Here is an 18,986-nt window from a genome sequence, read left to right on the forward strand (position 1 = left end):
GTGCTTGCCTTCCCCTAGATTTGGGAGTCTATGAATGACAGTATAAGAGAGAGGAAAAAAAAAAGATCCAACCGCTGAGAGAAAAATGAACTCTGTCACTCAGTCAATTCATTCAAAATGCCAATGCGCGATTGATTGTGCATCTCTTGCCCTCCGGTGCTGCTCCCCCCCATCTGATCAATATTATCATTACCCTAATTATGCTGTGGGTTAGCTTTGGGGCCCCTGTGAACTGATGGTCCCTATTAAGAGAGAGATATGCTGGCACTTGGAGGTGAGGAAAAGAGAGAGAAAGGGAGAGAAAAGGAGGAGGAGTAGGGGAGTCAGCCCTCGCCTGCTGAGAGCAGCTGGAGGAGCTTGGCAGTGGGGAGAGGGCACGACCCGGCAGGGACCACTGTGACACACCGATGGAAATTTTTTTTACAACTGCTGTCAGGCTCATTTGTATATTTTATTAAGCAGTTACAGATGCTGTGCTGTTTTTCTTTTTTTTTTTTCTTCTTCTTCTTATTTTACTGCTGCGTCTCCAGCTCAGCCGGGTGGCACTTTTACCACAGTGCTTTATGGTCAGATTATCTGTACTATCAAGGCTTTAATGATGACATGGAATGACTCGCGACGACGATCAATTATGGAACTGCGACGGAGGACAGCGTTAGCGCACTGTGGCTCTTTGATGTTTGCTTGGAGAAGGTGTTACTGTGTCACTTTTTGGCACTACGGGACTGTTTCTCTCCTCCTTCCGACACAATAACACAGACAGATCACACCTCCGAGATGAAATGCAGCGATGGAGTAATGAGCGGCAAAAGAACATATCTGAACATGCCCGAAACAATGTCTAACCCATATAATCTACGCCACTAAAATAGTATAGCTTTATTTTTTTTTTTATACATTTTTCTGTTTTGTTTTTAATATTCTCAAACCCAGTAGCTATAAATGTAAAAGGAAAAAAGAAATTAAAAAAAAAAACCCCTTTGCTCTTTTTTTTTTTTTTTTTCAACCTGAAGCTAGTATTTCTTCTTAAGTTTAACTTGTAATATTATTAGTAGTAGTTTGTAGTATTAGTATCATTAATACTATATATTACTGTTCAGAACAATAAAAATGTTTGGTCCTTTGGTCCCTTAGGGGTGAAAGATTTGCAGTTCTACTGTTGCTAATGGAAACCTCAGTGACCTCCAAGAGTCATAGTTCTGCGCTTGCTGAGAGAGACGGTGAGAGAATAAGAGAAAGAGGGAAAGAGAAAGAAAGTCTGTCAGTGGACGTATAGAATAGCTTCTTTTTTTCCACTGCTTTTTTTTTTTGATCTTCAAGTTTTAACCCTCATTTGTCCAGTACAGTAAAAGCCACAAGCGCCTCTTTCCTTATATATATATGTGTATATAATATGTATATAGAAATCTATTTGTTGTTGCTGCTTTTTTGTTTGTTAGTTTGTTGCTTAATTAACAATTCAAGTCTCAACAAGAAAAAAAGTTCTGTTGTTCAGTCTCATCACATCTTTTTTCAGTTTTTTTTTTCTTCTTCTTCTTCTTCTTCGTCTTCGTCTTTCTTTGCACTGTGCCATCTGTTACTGTTACGTCCCCCGGTGAAGCGCCTCCTCCTCCTTCCTCCTCCTCTTCTTCTTCTTCTTCTTCTTCATTTCTTTCTTTCGCATCTTCCTTTTCTGCCGTAACCTATATCTTCATAAGTAAATGCTGATATGTCTTCAAAAAATTCCTTACGTGTTGATTTTTTTTAAAACATATTTTGCTTTCAAAGAAAAAAAAGTTTAACTCCTCCGAGATATCTCTTCACGTGTCCTCTAAAACCTGGAGAGAAGAAGAAGAAGAAGAAGAAGAAGGAGGGGAGAGAAAAAAAAAGAAGGCAATTTCAAATCTCACTGCTCATTAAACTGTCAATCCACAGATCCATTTTCTTTACACTTTGGATAGTTCAATATGGCTCTATTATATCAGTGTAATGGTCTGGAGAGAGCTAACCCACGCTGGCACACCAATCAATCTTTGTCAATCACAATGATGACAGATTTTCCCATAATTAATATGCCTGCTGTGCCGCATATGAAATCAACCTCTTATAATTTCTATATTTCTGCAGGACAGCCTTTAAGGTTTGAGTCCTACATCCAGTGACTCTTAAAGCTCTTAAATTCAGACTATCTTGAGTTAACTCTTGAGCAGAAACAACAGTGAAGAGCTAAGTGTTGAAACAATGACAGCATCTTCTTTTTTCTTGTCTTTTTCTTGGGCTCACCTGTGCTGCTGCAATGAATACTGAAGGTAGGCTGTGTCAGTAAGGGCGGCTGGCATCCTTCGGTCTCTTTAGCTGGACTTTCAACCTCTTCATCCCAATCTGAAAGCCATTCATGGCTTGAATAGCTGCCTGTGCACTAGCCGGGTTGTCGAAGCTCACGAAACCTGCGAGCGAAACGAACGGGTTCATTAAGAGGATACGGCACCTGAACGAGCTTTAAGGTGAGAATTGATGCTTAAAGATGCTCTTTAATGCAAATTACTCAGTCAGAAGGTTAATCATACAGCATAAACAAATATCTCCAAGTGGCTCAATCATCATGTCCTGTCTGTCACTTTAATGAGTCTAGATGGCGTTGTTGAGGCAGGAAGAGCCTCTGGGCTGCTTAGCACCTGCTCAGCGCCGGTGACAGTCGGCCATCAAGCTGATTTTTAAAGAGAACTTTTCACTAATATGCCCACAATAGTGTTGTACACCTGGATGTTTGAGTCCATTACTCTCATAGGGGGTCACGTTCCCCATGTTGTGTCCTGTTTTTTTTTTATCTGGAAGAGATGGGATTTCAAGAGGAGCATGTCCAGAATTCTTCAGGATTAGAAGGATGCGAGTGCTGATTTTAGATAGTGTAGTAAAGTAATGTAATGTTAACTACAAATGGAAACACTGCATCGTGAGCTCAGGCATGAATATTGGCAAAAGCTGCATGTTTTACTGCATGCAGGTGCCTTCTGTAGAAATGACACAGACCAGTTGTGATCAGTCTGATCGATTACTGGTTTGGATGAAATAATGTAATTTTTGGTTTCTGACGTGAAAAATGCAAAATAAGAAATCGTCTCAGGACAAGTCATTGCATGAAGTAGTTTGATCAAAACACGAGCTCATCATTAGGCCTCACGCGGACACAAAAACCACCTCAGTGCGTCTCCACCGAGATAAATCCCTCCTCAAACCTATGCTGAACATCCTGTTTCCGTCATGTGTAAAAAATAAAGCCTTGAGAATTCAGTGACCAGAAACTGCAGTGGAGTGTGTCTCCGCTTGATGCGCTCCCCTGTGTCTGTGGTGTCATTAGGAACAGTTGATGACCCATGAAAAACAGCAGGAGCCTCTCCACGTCCACGGCCACCTGGGACTGAGTCTGCCTGGCCTGCTTGGCTCGGGTTTGGCCCATTATGGCAAAAGCTGGGCGGCGAGTGGGGAGGGAGGGAGGGAGGGGATTGAACGTGGGAGTCTGAAGAAAGTAAGGAAAGGAGGTGACCTCGTAGCCCGACATCAGGTTAACACATTTAGGATGGGAGCGGAGATGAGATGGGGAAGAAGATGCCGGCTTTGAGCTCTAAGCCCTGCGCTCGGCCCTGTCACAGATTGCACATGTGCTTTCTCTCTTTCTCCCTGTTTCCTTGTCTTTTGCACCTCATCAATCTAAGTTTATCCCCTCTTTCTCCTCTCCAGATTAATTACACCAGTGTGCTCCCTCCTTCCCCAGGCCTAACATTATGTTGTAAATGCATAGTGTATAAGTCAATACTGCAAATAGCTCTTCTTTCATGAATTTATATGTTATTAAATCCCCCCAGGGAGACGGAGCTGCTGATCAATTTTGCCCAGGGTTCTGTGGTTCCCCGAAGTGAAAACAAATGCTGATCCATAATTGTCCTTTGCCTTCTTTTCCCCTCAACCATTACCGCCTGCCTCCTCAAAGTTTTTATAAGCCCCGGGGCTGCTTGCTGTGTGTGTGTGTGTGTGTGTGTGTGTGTGTGTGTGTGCGCGCAGGCTGACGGAGCTAAATGGGACAGGAGGCGTGGAGGTGTGTGAATCAGCCTCAGCAGCGAGGGTATTGACAGATATTGGGGTTACAGAACGGTGATGAGGATGCTGATGCAGCACTTCAAGGTTTCCAGGTCACACGGCTGCCAAACAGAAACAAGGACATGCGGTCTGATCGACCTGCATCATGGCTAGTTTGGCTACAATGTACTCAGCGCATTTTTTTCTGCCTTTTTTTTTTTCTTTCTCAACAGCGCTGACGCTGAAACACAACAGTCATCAAGATGCAAATTCAGGTCAGTCTGTCAGGGGTATAAAAAAAATAAAAAATAAATAAATCATTCCAGCCTCTGTGTGTCTGTGTGCTGTCAAATGTCATCAGAGCCAACAGCATTTGAAAAAAAAATGGCATTTCTCACACACACACACACACGAGTAAACGGTTTGAAAAATAATAAATAAAAACTTCTTTTTTTTTTTTTTGTGAAAACTTGCACTAGGAAACTTCACACCTAAGCTGTGAGTTTTTGCACAACACCCACAAATGTCTGAATATTCTGGAAAAAAAAAAGTATAAGAGTTCACACTGCAAAAAAAAAAAAAAAAAAAAGGAAAAATTGTTTGTGCAAGAGTGCACTGCTGGGCATTTACTGTATTTTATTTTAAAAAGCCATTAAAATGATTTGTTTTTGCTCCCTCCTGTTTACATATTGCTCATCTGTGCCCAGGCCATCTGCATGCAGGCCTGCAAGTCATGCATCTTTCTGAACACACAAACAAATAAGCAGAAAAACAACAAAGCAACCTTAAAAAAAAACTTTAAACGATTTCTTTTTTCTAAGAAAGAGTCAGTAAAATGTACAGAAAAGGTCAAGCTGACACATCATTACATAATGTATTACTATATTACAGTCCAAGTGTGTGTCTTCATAGCTGTGTGTGTGAGTGGGTGGCAGTGACTAACTCACCAAAGCACTTGCTCTGGTTGGTCGCCCGGTCCATGAAAACCTTAGAGGAGATGACGGTGCCGAAGGGCAAAAACATCTGCATGAGTTCATTGTCTCCGAACTCCTGTGGCAGGTGGTAGATGAACAGGTTGCAACCCTCCGGACCTGGACGCACCAAAGAGAGGCGAGAGAGTGTTTTTTTGAAGGAAAGTGAACTGGAGACACAGCTGTGAATTTGTCATTTTCATCCATGCAGCTTTACATGTTGACTGAATGATGTAATAGGACGAGTGACAAAGAGCTGTCTTGGACATCTGTGACACTATCAGCCACAAAACATCACTTTTCTTAAAACGAGAGAACCTGAAAATGCTCCTTACTTGCAGAAACTGTGTGAAATTGAATTTGATAGCAATAAATATACAATAAATGGTACGCGCTTCTGTCTTTTTCTTTCACACCAAAGCTCTATTGGATAAAAAATATTCTTTTTCTGATTAAAACGCGTAAAAAAAAGTTGATTCTTCCACTTACACGATGTGCAAAACTGAGGGTTTTACTGCATCTATTGTGACCTTTAATCCTATTTTCTTGTCTGATAGTCTTTAATTGCCACTAAATGCGATTTAGCTCCAAATTACGCAGCTCAAATGCAGCCCGGGCGCGTTGTGCGTTTTGTAAAACCGTAGTAGGTGTGAATGAGAATCATCTCATTGCGAGTTACTCTGAATATCAGATAAGCTGCCCCAGTTTTCTCACAACCGTACTTTCCACATTTTCATTAATTTTGTCCATCTAGGTTGCGGCGCCACTATTCTGACATCCAGGGATTTCATTACATAAGCTTTAATTATTTCTTCTGAAAAAAAATAAAAAATAAAACACGGGCCTGTGTTGATAATGTATAACCTAGTTTCAAGATTTAACACACGCATGAATGTGTTAACATTGTTCCTTTATAAATCTATTACCTAAGACGAGACGCTGTTTTCTCAGCCATCCCACCCTATTTATCCATTACACAGAAGAAGACGCATGCATTTTCTTTTTTTTTTTTTTATGTATGCATTACACAGAATGAGGTGCGTAAAGGAAAGCAATGTCGGTCTCTCATGCTCATCTTCCCATTTCATATCCATTACAGAGGATGAGATGTGTGAAGTGTAGAAAGTAATAATGTTCTCTCACCCTCACCTTCTCTCTGCTGCTGCTGCTGGATGACCTGGGGTGGTTGGGGCAGTGTTTGGCCAATGGGAGTCAGCGTGGTGGCTGGGTAGATCGCTGCAGAGAGAGAGGAGGGGAGAAGGAAAGGAAAGGAGAGAGGAGAGAGGATCCCACAGAGAACGGTGTCAAGGATGCTTAAGGTCGATCACACAAGCACAACACGTGTAATCAAAGGCTCTGTGATGCTGTGTTCTGAGGCGCTGTCCTACACTATCTGCAGCCTGGCAGTCTCACGGTAAACACCCCGCAGTAATTGTCTCGTGGCTTCAACTCATTTAGCATTTACGACCGAGTGTTAAAAAAAAAACAACAACAACAAAAAAAAACAACTCAGGAATGCAGAACGGTAAACAAGGCTTCCTCCACCCACCCACCCGCCCACCACGTCTCTCACCTGTGTATTGCTGTACACCGGTGAAGGCTTGCTGGAGGGTGTCAGCAGCGGTGGGGCTCTGGGTGGAGTAGGGCGGCAGGCCGTTGGTGTACACCGTCTCCACGGCGGGGTGTCCGTTGGGCTGATGGGGGATGCCGGTGAATCCGTTGACGATGGGCGTGACGATGCTGGGCACGGCGGAGGTGGTGATGTTGGCTGGTGGAGAACTGAGGCCTGCTGAGGGGGGGGGGGCAAACCAACAAACAAAACAAAAGAAAAAAGGTTTACTGTTACTGGATCACTTGGTTTTGGATGCCTCTACATGATACTACAAACCCGTATTAAGATACACATAGAAATGCTTTTTTGTTTTTTTTTCATTTGGTTCTGAGAAAAGCAGCTGCACACCAACACACACACACACACACACAGACATTAAACACACAAAGCCGGTGGCCACGAGCTACACTGCATCTTCTTTCTAATGCAAGGACACGGGTGCGACGCGAGTCTGTCACATATCCGGCGTTTGTCGTGACACATCCTGCAGGATAGCTGGGGAAGTCAACCTGTGAAAAATGAGCCTGTCTGTAGTGTTTGTGCGATACCCTGCTGGCTCCTACTGCTCAAGATGATGAAACCACTATGCAACTTCTGAGAAAATGAAAAAAATAGAAAGAGATCTGGACTAGATAGAAAAGGAGATTACAGAGGGAGATTTGCTTGAACGAGCAGGTAGCAAATACACAAAGACGCCTCTCACTTTTATACATCATATAAAAAAAATAAAAAAAAAAACAAGACAAAAGAACAACAGTTGGCAGTTTGACAAATGGGTGGGTCATAACATATATGGTACATGCCTGAGAGGCAGCTGCAGAAAGGTTCATGAGTGGAATCGAAATTGGATGCTCCCCGTTCTCTTTCATTCAATGCATTTTAAAAGGACCCTCCTTTAGAAAGTGCTTCCAATTATGCCTGGGAAGTCAAAGTACCCATTCTGAGCAGAATCTCACTTTGTGATGGTCTCTCTAAAAGGGCTTCTCCATGGCAAAGCATCCAAGCTCGCTGAAGTACAGCTCCCCTGAGGACCACCTCTCAATCTGGAAACCCTCACGCTGATTGGACAGAAAGCCCAGGTTGTCACGGAAACCCTTCAGCTTGCCATATCCCCAACAATCTGGTACCTCAATAAGGAACCCCCCCCACCTCCCACCCCGTGAGTGGTTGGTTCAGATCGGGTAAACAATCACATCCAGTTTGCACGAAACATACGCTAATGCGATACTAAATATGCTGTGCATCACGTCTACTTATTCCTTGTTCTCCACCTATGATTCTACTTTTTCCTTTATTTCCTCTCCTTCTGTGTCCTCTCCTTGTCTCAGCATTTAAGCCATGAGGAGGCAGACAGTCGGGCAGGCAACTGCAGTGACCAGGGGAATTGCCCCGGTCCGGTGAGAGCCGTTGTGTCTTTTGCACTGGCTTTCTTTTTTTCTTTTTTTTTATGAAGCCTCCCCACGATTGCTTGTTTCCTGCGGAGCTGTGATGAATTAGACTGCAGCTTCAGCCCATTCTCCTACCAGGACCCAGGAGACTGCCGCTCCTATTCTGAGGGCTAGAGACAGCTAGTCTGCTCAGGCCACACGCACTCTACTGTACCACCAGATAATGCATCCTCTCCATCATCAGGCAAATTCATTTTCCGAGGCTTAGCACTGCTGTGGGAGTCCACGTATGTGCAGCGGGTTGTAGTCATAGTAGGAAACGGCAGCAGCGGTAGGAGGCGGTAATGTGGACCTCTTACATGCAATTACGTAAGGGTCAGTAGTAAAAAGAAGAAAAAAAAAACACAGAAAAGCAACAGATTGGAGTCTGAAATGTCACAGCAGGGAACCAGCAAGAGAATCATAAGTGTAATAAAGAGTGAGGAAACATTTCTACACAATAACTAAACTCAACCGAATAAAAAAAACACTGCAGTGTCTGAGTTGCTCATGAATTGAGACACAGAATGGGGATATAAGAAAAGACAATAACACCACGGCCACTAAAACAATGATTACATGGGAAAGGCATTTATGTAGGCCCAGTCATCACCTTTATCCTCGCTGCCACAATATCCAACACGAGCGGACCCTGAAAATCCCCCCCCTCCTCCTCAGTCGAAATGGGGGTGAAAGTATTCCCTACTATCCTGAACTAGAAAATAACAAGACATTTTCATTTTATACCTCAGTGGACATATAGTTCTTGCATTGCGGAGAATTGTATTCATAGCCTGTTTACAATGCACACACACACACACACGAGAGCGCAGATATACATGTGGCTGTCAGGGTGTGCGGCGTGTGTCGGCTTGTAATAATGACATGTTGTTTCCCCCCCCCCCACTCCGCCGTGGCTGAATACAAAGCTACGGGACGGCAGATTACATATTCCACACAGCCGAGCCCTTAACTATCAATATTCTTGCACTTTATTACTGCGAGGAGGAAGTCTGCACCGTTAAACACTATGTATATGTGTGTGTCACATCCATATATGTATGTTATGGCAGCAAAAAATTACATTCATATTCTTGCAGGCTTCGTCTTAGAAGAAGAGGAGGGTGGTGGAGGGGCGGGGAACTGTTGATTTGCTCCTCGCGATGATTGCCTCGTGAAAGAAGCCTTCACATGCGACAGAAGTATTTATTATGCTAATTATACATTCAAATCAACGAGGAATGCTATACCCATACTGGAGAGTGCAGTCATTACCAGCACAAGGACTGTCTTTTGCTGGAGCAAGTAATAAGCACTCAAAACAGATGCTTTCATCTAACTGATTTAAAATGTGATGCATTTAGAGTCAAAGAGAAAATGTTTGTCTGGTGTGAATAATAAATCTGGCTATGGGAAGGGCAGCGTTTTCAAAGGCCAAGAAGAAAAAAAAAAAAAAAGCGGTGTGACTTTGAATGGTGCCCTTTAGATAAGTAAATACTTCTAAAAGCAAATCAGTTGTGACGTAAAATGAATGTGCCTCCAAATGAATCCAGGAAATATAAATGCATGCAATAAATACATTTTTTTCATAATGCATGCGTTTTATCAATAGTATCATTTACAGCTGCCTCTTGGATACATAAAGCCTCTCCCCTTAAGCTTATTAAATACAGCACTTGTAGCTGCTACAACAAAGATCAATGATGTGCGCTCCACCTGCGTTTATTCTATAATTTGGGGGATTTTCTGCATGGTGGCATTAGTGCGTTAATTTGTCAAATTTTCCTCCATCGCCGCTGATGATCTTGTTAATGGTTGTGAGATTGCACTTGTAGGGTGATGACACAACTCTGCGCAGCCGTGTAACAACATCTCCGGCTTAAGTGGAAGTGAGCCTGAACAAATGACTAAATAACTACCGGGGGTGGGGGGGGGGGAAGCAAATAAATAAAAAAAAAAGTCCACGATGTGCTTTAGGAAAAGGGATTCCATCAAAGCTTGATCTGCACTTTAATGGTGAAGCAGCGTCTAGCATCTGCTGAATCACCTAATCAACATCTCCACCATGACAGGGGAGAGAGTGGAGGCTTTGAGGGGAACAGAACACGAGGATTCAGCTCACACTCTGTAGAGGAACACAGTGTTTTGGAGTGTGCTTCGCCAACAGTACGCACTTTTATCCTGCTCGACGAGTCCCAGAAAAAAAAAAAAAAGTCTTAAAAACTATTGGAAGGATCCCACCGCCGCATGTTGGCGACTGCACTGCTAGCACACACTGTAAAATGTGAAATCCTGTAAATAAAAAAACACAAAAAGATAAAAAATCTGGCCGTTAGAGTACCACAAGGACTAAATAAATAATAATAATTTTAAAAAAAAATACAAACAAAAGCTAACTGCGAACATAACGGCAAATATCTGTCAAATAATTATATTTTTTTCTGATAAATTAAATACAGTAAAACAATATATTTTTTAGAATCACACATTATAAAAGACCAAATTGCAACTTGCAGTTTTTACAGCTTTGTTTTTTTTATTTAATTAATTAATTTATTTTACAGTCAACATGTAAATTAGCACTTTTTTCCCTGTGATTTTACTAGATATTAATTAGGAGGTTAATTAGGAGGACAAATATGAGTAATTTAACAAAAAACACTATTTTTTTAAATACTTAGTATACTTTTTTTTCTTTCTATTAATGACAAACATTTGCAAAACTAATATTTTTGCAGATTTGAATACAGTAAAAAAAAAAAAAACTTGTAATTTTACAGTCAAATGTTCAAAGAATGAATCACAATTTGTAAAAAAATACAGATTTCTAATGTGGATGTGATTTACACTTTTGTCCCCTTTCTTTACAGTTAACATGTAAATTCATACTTTTTTGTCTGTAATTTTACAAGATATTAATTAAGATAGTATCTAGGAAAATATATATTTTTAATTTAACAAATCAGGGATAAACAAAACAAAAAAAACAATACTATTTTTCAGTACCTAATATACAGAATTTAGTTTTCAATCATGGCAAGCATTTATAAAATATTCTTTTTTTTTGCTGATTTAAATGGTCCGTTTTTTTTTTTTGTAATTTACGGTGAAATGTAAAAGACGGATAAAGAAAAGGAAACCATGGATATTTGGATTTTTTTCGGACATTATTTTCACATCTGGCCTTTCTTGATTAACATGTAAGTTCACTGTTTTTCTCCAACTTTTCCATGTATTATCTATAATTCAGCAAAACTCTGCAAAATAACAGTACATTTTCTAAAATAAATTACAAGTTAAACTGTTAAAAATGTCATTTTTTACAGTGTCCTCTGTGGCCAAACTAGACTGAACTCTCTCCTTCTTGCACAGAAGCTTCCTCCAAACTGCTATTCAAGTAAGAAATAGGCTCCAAAGTAATGTGTTGGACAGATAACGGCGTGCACAGACACTTCCAGACCACGCAGCCTATTTCCCTGTCACACTGCAGTGAGCCATGTGAGAAGCCAGATAAGATTTTAACTTCTAAATGTATTTAAATGTGACCTACATTCTTAATTTACCCCATTTTACAGCAACAATCATTCCGAGGCATTTGCAATTTATTATCGGCTGACATTAGACAAAGACTGTAACTTGAATCATCAACCATTAGTACTAAATACAGCAACTTTCCACATTACTAAGCCTCTAGTGCTGTCTGTTCCACTTCTGAGGCTAATATGCATGCGGTGCACTGACCATAGCAATGTGCCTGGCTTTCAGATCCCTGAGCAGGCCAGCTGGGCAGCTTGTGAAGCTCCACTGCTCGTGCAAACCTCAGTTTTACTCACACAGATCAGATCTGGTCCGGGCCGGAGCCGTGGCTCTGAGAGCACGTATCAGGTGAAGGGAAACCTCTGGCTGTCACAAGCTGCTTACTTCTGATGCAATAGGCTTAAAGTGAAACTGAATTTGAGGGATACTGGACTTTTGTGCAACTTGTGCAATTGATACCTTTTCCCTTGAAGATAACATTAATCAAAAATGTCATCTTGGAAGTCCAAAAGAAATCATTAGTTTAGATGCACAGGTGTTCGTCTCGCCAGGTGTTTCATCTTGGCTCTGAACATCGCGTTCCAAACGACTTGGATGTGACCCTTGAAGTGAATATTTGGGATTCACAGTGAGGTGCAGGTTAGTTGATACCTTCCCGTCCTCAGCATCTGTTTGTATCAGAATTAGTCCTTGAAAATAAAGTCTGTGTGACATGTAACGGGAGCCACGGAGGACAGGTGGCATTAAGAAAGATCACGATGTCAAACAGCTCATTAGTTTCCTGGTGTTTGTCACCGTGGCAGCGTTCTGCATCAGCGCTGTAGCCATGTTTGAATCCAGCAGGGATGTTGTGGCACATTCAGCGCTGGCTGTAAAGTGGGTTGTCTCTGGCTGTGGAGCATCTGCACTATATTTTGTGTAATATGCACTTGTGCATGTACGTCTTCGGCGCCGAGCAACGCCATGCAACAGAACATTAGAGCGACTTTGATTATACACTTCTCACATCCTAACAAAGCATCCTTGACACTGCGTGTTCCTCACCCCATATACCCAGCGGGATCCACATCTCTCCTCCCTCACCCTCTTTATCTCTCTCTCCTCTCTCCCCCCCCCTCTTGTTTTCTTTAACTTTTATTTCTTCCGCGGCACTCGGAGCGGCACCTGGTGAACATTATTTTCAAAAAGCATCATCATGCATCATTGTAAGGATACATGCTCTAATCAGCTGAACCATCTGGCAAACGGCTTATGCACCATCAAGCTTAAATGCTTTGCATCTGTTGATCAAATGGATGTCTCATTGTTTTCGGAGTAACACCCTTAACCTCTGAGCCTCTTTGTACTCCGGCCTGCTGTCAAACAAGGTTGTTTTTTTTTATGTTGCAGAGGTTATACTCATTTAGCCCGAGATCAGAAAGGTTTTTCATCCATTAAAACCATTATCGGAACTTTATGTTAATTCACGTGTACTCCTGAAAGGCAGCGGTGTGACTGTCAATACGGAATCGCTCTCATTTTGGAAAGGAAAGGGGACATTAACCTTTCTGCCTTTTATACTTTTGTGCACAGCTGCCAAATGTCAGAATTTATAGATTTGTTTTGAGCTCTAATTTGGTTGATGAGGCAACTAAAATGCATAAATTAAACCTCTGTCGAAGCACAGAAGCACTCTGCTCCCAGACCCTAAAAACAGATTCTGATATTACAATGAATTATTCCACTGACTCGTGGCAGACATCCTACAGTCTCTTAGTAGTGTCAGAGTCTCTTGGCCTACTTATACAGACAGCCTTGCCAGTAACGTTATGTATTCCTTCAATGAACTCTAAATAAGTCATAGCCACAAGTGTGAAAAAGGAGAGAGAATGTAGCTGTGTGTACCAAAGCAGCAAAGCTCCAACTACCATCCTGCAGCTGCTGGCAGCCACATTCGGATTAATGAATGAAGAAAGGGGGAAATAAAACATTTCAAAATTTATGATAGTCCTTGAAACTTTGTGAAAACCCTGCTTTCGCTCAAGGATTAATGCTGTATTACATGCAATAATAAAAGGTAATCAGTCAATGGGAACTTATAGAAGCATGTCTGACAGGAGATAAATGGCGGCACTTCACATTCAGACTTACAGGCACTTTTCTCTCTCTCTCTCTTTCTCTCTGTCTGTACAACATCATAAACATATTTATTCTTTGCCTATGAGCCAAAATTGTTAGTTCCTGCAATTGCCAGCTGATATGAAACTGAAATGACTCCACACAGAAGCCTTTACAGATATCTAACAAAAAAAAAAAACCTAAAATCAGCAATATTTCCTCTGGAGCCGGGCAATGATTTTTTTTTTGCTTTCGAGAGACTACAGTTCAAAAGAGATACACAAACGGCACAAACAATACAATCAGACTGGAGGACAAAGCCCTCTCACGCAAACACGCCCCCCTCGCACACGGGCTTGAGTTCCTTGCCGTACAGTTGCACTATCTTTCATCAGCACTATTGTGTTGCAAAATACAGGTATGCATGCTGAACACAAAGATCTGAATTGCAATCCTGTCAGTGCTATACCCATCAAAATAAGAGCTTCTCAGCAAGACCCAGCTCCACTTTTAATCACTGTCTCAGATTGATTATGCCCGCCCAAAAAGTGCACACTTTGCACCGAAAACATCACGGTGAATATTTGACAAATGGCTCTCCTCTCCAGATGTATCGCCCGATGTTGAAAATGATACAGCGCAGACATAAAAGCGCGAGGCATGTTCCATTATCTCGCTTTTACATGCATTTTATTTGGCCTTAGGTGGAGATTAAAGGGCTTGATTAAAGGGTTTATAAGCGTCCGGTTGCGTTTATCTGCCTTAATTCAACCCAACAAAAAAACATTTTTGTAACAGAACATGGCGGTTCTCTCCCTGGCACCTACTGGTTTAAAGTTACCAAAGACATCACCTTTAAAACTCAATACCGCTGTGTTGACAAAGCAGGTGAGCGGAGCACAACAACAAAGGCTCGGATACTGTATTATTTATTTTGGCTCGTGCTTTTTGGCGAGTTGAGAATCTTGAAGTTTCCCTCTGTCTCAAGGAAAAATGAAGCGCTGCTGAATAAGCAAATGTTATGCAGCGGATAGGTTTTTCAAAGTCCTTCCCTTTTCCTCTGTAATGTATCTGCATAGGAGGTGTTTGTTATGGAAAACAAAAACCAACTGCATGCAGATCATGTGCGAGCGCTTCAAAGCGCAAGGTCAAAATACTATGGGGAAATTAGCGCCTTATCTGTAAACTTACTTATTGATATTCCTTCTTCTGCTGCTGCTACTACAGTAACCCCAAATATTTTCAGTATTCACAAACAACATAAACATGCAAATCCCATCGAATGTATTTTTTTTTTTCCCCCTCATCTTACTCTCTCTTTCTCTCCAGAGGAATAATTTTGGATTACCAGTAAGCAGGGACTCTTTCTTTTGGCCATGCTGCAGCTCCAGTTTTTTTATTCTCACTTTGCACACACACACTTGCACGCAAATCAGCAAACAAATATTATTAAAACACAAGCTGACCCCACTGGCATGGTACGAAGACACACACACGCACACACACACACACGAGGAAAGGGAATGAAACTAAGTGCTCACCCAGGGTTTGATGAAACTCACCCGACACCGGGGTCATGGGGGTGGGTGGGAGGCTGTTGATGTTGAGCGCCCCCATCTGGTGGATCTGCGTGGCGGGGAAAGCCACGCTGGGCGTGAGGTAACCTCCGTGGCTTGCTGCCATGATGGCTGCCTGCTGCTGCATGAGCTAAAGAAGAGGGACACGGAGAGGTGGGTGGAGGAGAGGATGGTCGGAGGGAGAGGAGAGGAAGAGAGGTGAGGAGGGGAGGACGGGTGATAATGAAAAATATAGCAAGTTAGGAAGGAGTCGCACAAAAGAAGGGGAGCAGGAGAGAAACACAGCAAGGGTACAACAGAGGGAGGGATGTATGTGGAGGTTGATGGATGGATAGTGCATGGGAAGTACAGAGAAAGTAGAGCGGAATAAAAGAAAGAGAAGAAAAAAGAAGCCTGTCAACCTATGTTTAGTGAATCTGTCTATCCTCCCAGCAGGAAGCCTGTCACCAGCTGCAGAAACGATTTAATAGCTGTCTGTTGGGCTCATACAAATCAAGGCATTGACATGTGCACATTATCTCCGTGCTCAGGGAACAGGCAAAGTTTGCAGAGTTGCAATGCTTTTTTTTTTTTTCTTTTACAATTGTCAAACTTCACAATACTCGATTTGGGCTGTATAGAAATGCCACCGACAGTCTCCCACTCTGTTTTTCCCCGGACTCATCTCTAATTTTTCTGATGTATTTGTGATGATTGCTGCTTGTAGCCTGACATTCATGCGAGTTTAAAATTTGCTTTGTTTTATAATTCAGTCGGAAACCACTAGCCGTCTCTCTGGACTGCTTTTTTTTCTTTAAAAACCAAAAATAGGAGGCATTTTGCAGACATAATGCATTTGGGATTAGAACATCATTAAATGACCGCAGTTTTTTTTTTTTTTTTCTCCGCTGCAAAGTTGTTTTAGAGACACATTTCAAGCCAAACAACATCTTCTTTGGTAAGCAGAGATGTAGAGATGACACTGAATCCAAACCCTGAGTCGTTAAAAACAATATTTTGAAAGCAGGCGCAGCTTCAAACTCACATTCCAGACCATGTTAGTAATACAGTATGTTAGTCAGTAAATGGCAGTCGATTTTCACCCACTGGACAATCCTACAAAGAGATAAAATCAATAGCCTTTCATTCACTCTGCATTTCTACTTAGCATGAAGTGAGGAAGTGAGAGAGCTGGAACTATTTTCCATCAAATGCAGCCCACAGAGTGTTTATTCATATGCATAGGACATGCTCACATGCACCGCTGCTCTGAACGGCGCTCGCACACAAAGACACACTCGCGCACACACCCGTCCACACACAACATGCATGAAGAGTGATAGAGACTATTTGAGCTTCCGCACTCAGCTTAAATTCTACCCCGTGCAAACCACATGCTGAATGCTTAATTCAGAAGAAAATCCATCATTGTACAATGGCTTTTGCAGCTTGTGAACCGGTGGGTTTATCTGGGGAATCAATAATCTTTTGCGGGGCCTTATGTAGCTGCCCATCAGGCATGCAGCCCTGTGTGGTATAGGAATACAAACACAGCTGGACCAACCTTTTGCCCCCCCCCCCACCGTCGTCTCTGCATCTGTTTAATACTGCATGGCTTGTATGTGTCAGGAGAGCTGCTGATGGCCGTGGCCCCGAGACTGACTCGTATAAACAGAAATCAAACTCCTCTGCCACCGGCGCTAATGCTAATGGCGACATTGTGAGACAGTGGAGGTATAGAATGCCACTCCGCTTGTATTTGCATGTGGACCCTTGCAACGGAAAAGCCAATTATTTTCCCTCAGTGCCCCTGTCAGGTAACCTGAAAGCGGCTGTCCTGCTGCCGAGGGCCCGGCGCTGGCGTCTCATCCATTAGCCACATGCCTTGCCACCGCTATCTATTAACGCCTTTTGTCATTTGCATAATTTTATCAACGTGACAAATGGGGATCATCCATTCCTTTCCAAATAAGATGAATTGAGCCTTTAAAGGAGGGGGTATAGATGGAAACGGAACAAGAAGCTAAACAAAAGCAGTGGCACAGAAACAAACAAAGAGGTCTGGAGGTTCTGGGGCTCCCGTGCTTTGGCAACGCTGCGACTGCCCCCCTATTAGGATGTGAATGGGGTTGGACTTCAGGATGAAGGGTCTGACTGGGCTGGTATTACAGAATAAATACACTGTCACACCACTCACTGCTTCTTTTTTTTTTTTGTCTTTTCTCTGGCTTTGCTTTCACAGCACCGGGGACTTTAGTCTGATTCTAAAAAAGCCTGGAGCCTTTTCGTTGTGGATCCCGTGACCTTATACAAACTGCAGGCCTGGATGGAGTAATAACGGAGCGATAGTAAATACTGTAGCATGTCCAGAACACCATCCTTTCTCCCAAGCAAAATGTCTCAGATATTGCAATCCGTCAGATTGTCATGGATAACAACTCTGGTGTTCATTGATGCTTCGTTCCAAATTAAAATCCAGCAAATTGGAAACTCAAGCATGTAATTATGTTGGAATGCGGCGGTTAATACAAACGGGCTTTGATAAAAAATAAAATAAACTAAAGAGCAGAAAGCAGAGTGGTTATGTTGACAGAGATATTCAAAGTCATCCCATTTTACTTTTCATATGTATATGCCTTTTTCTTCTTTTTCAAAATTTCAAAGGCATTATATTCAAAAGCCATTCCCGTTCCTTTATTTATGCACTACTCCAGCAGATAGCAAATGTCTCTGGCGGAGAATGAGCACAACTGAGTCTTCATCATCACAGACACAACCCTTTTCTCCCTGTTTTTTTTTTTCTCTTTTTTTCTTCCCTCTTGGAAGACGGAAGAAGAAAAAGGCAGACAGAAACAAGGGGGACAAAAGAGAAGTGCGTGAGATGAAAGGGAGCAAAAGAAAGTTGCCCGGGCTTCCAGCAGCATTCATTTAGTGTCAGACATCTGCTTTTTTATTGCAACCTGATGGCATTACTCTCCCCTGGTGCCAGCAGGCAATCACCTCTTTATCACATGGCAATTATCTCTGTAGCGCTGCTCTGTGACTCGCTGACTCTCAGCACTGTCACATGTGACCCCTTATAGCCCAACCAGCCAGTGATGGAGGGGGAGGAGGAGGAAGAGAGAGCGCGAGAGGGTGAAAAAGGTTGAAAAAATGAGAGAGCGAAGGGGAGAACGGGTCAATGAGGTGAACTAAAAGACCGAAGACTGAAGACCGAAGCTCAAGGGCCTCATTTGTTACCACCGTGCTAGCAGGCTGTATTTCCACGGAAAGATTCTAATAGGTTTTTTTCATCTCTGATGCACTTTGTGTGTGTGTGCATGTGTGTCTAGACGCACGCAGGCTAGTCCTCGCAAGTATAATACAGTGAAATCAGGTCACGCACATGCTGCTGCTGCTTCTGCCGCTGCTGTGTACGTGTGTGGGCAGTTTACAGTACGGCCAAATGATGCAGTAATCTGTTCCCATCATTTCTCATGTGTGCCGTGTTGCAGGCGTTTGAACGTGAGTCCCTCCAACAGGGGGAGATGTTTCCTAATGTGAGTTTACAGCCATCATCCTCCCTCTCCCACCCACACACTGTCACTATTAGCACCAAGTTAAACCATTTTCTCTCCTCTCATTTATCTATCTCACACTCAGTCTAATGCATCTTTTAGGGAGGAGGGTGGAGGGGGGACGGCGAGAGAGGGCACGGTGCTGGAGGTGCCTTTAAATGCAAAAAAAAAAAAAA

The 18,986-nt window shown here is 42.4% G+C and overlaps 1 protein-coding gene across 4 annotated transcripts in view; it reads right to left on the bottom strand.

Annotated features, from left to right (window-relative positions):
* Positions 1–2,298: 2,298 nt before the first annotated feature.
* celf5a (cugbp, Elav-like family member 5a) overlaps positions 2,299–18,986 on the bottom strand; it is a 192,454-nt gene continuing 175,766 nt past the window's right edge. For 2 of the 4 annotated variants that reach the window (XM_008289640.1, XM_008289637.1), the window contains exons 7-11: positions 15,260–15,404; positions 6,598–6,810; positions 6,174–6,260; positions 5,001–5,144; positions 2,299–2,426 (exon numbers count right to left, since the gene is read on the bottom strand). In XM_008289640.1, coding sequence (XP_008287862.1) covers positions 2,299–2,426; positions 5,001–5,144; positions 6,174–6,260; positions 6,598–6,810; positions 15,260–15,404 — 717 coding nt within the window. Of the gene's footprint in view, positions 2,427–5,000; positions 5,145–6,173; positions 6,261–6,585; positions 6,811–15,255; positions 15,405–18,986 lie in introns of all 4 variants that reach the window. The other 2 variants (XM_008289638.1, XM_008289639.1) reach the window with 2 other exon arrangements.

This window comes from Stegastes partitus, unplaced genomic scaffold (assembly GCF_000690725.1).
Source record: "Stegastes partitus isolate 25-593 unplaced genomic scaffold, Stegastes_partitus-1.0.2 Scaffold627, whole genome shotgun sequence".
Classification (NCBI taxonomy): Eukaryota; Metazoa; Chordata; class Actinopteri; family Pomacentridae; genus Stegastes; species Stegastes partitus.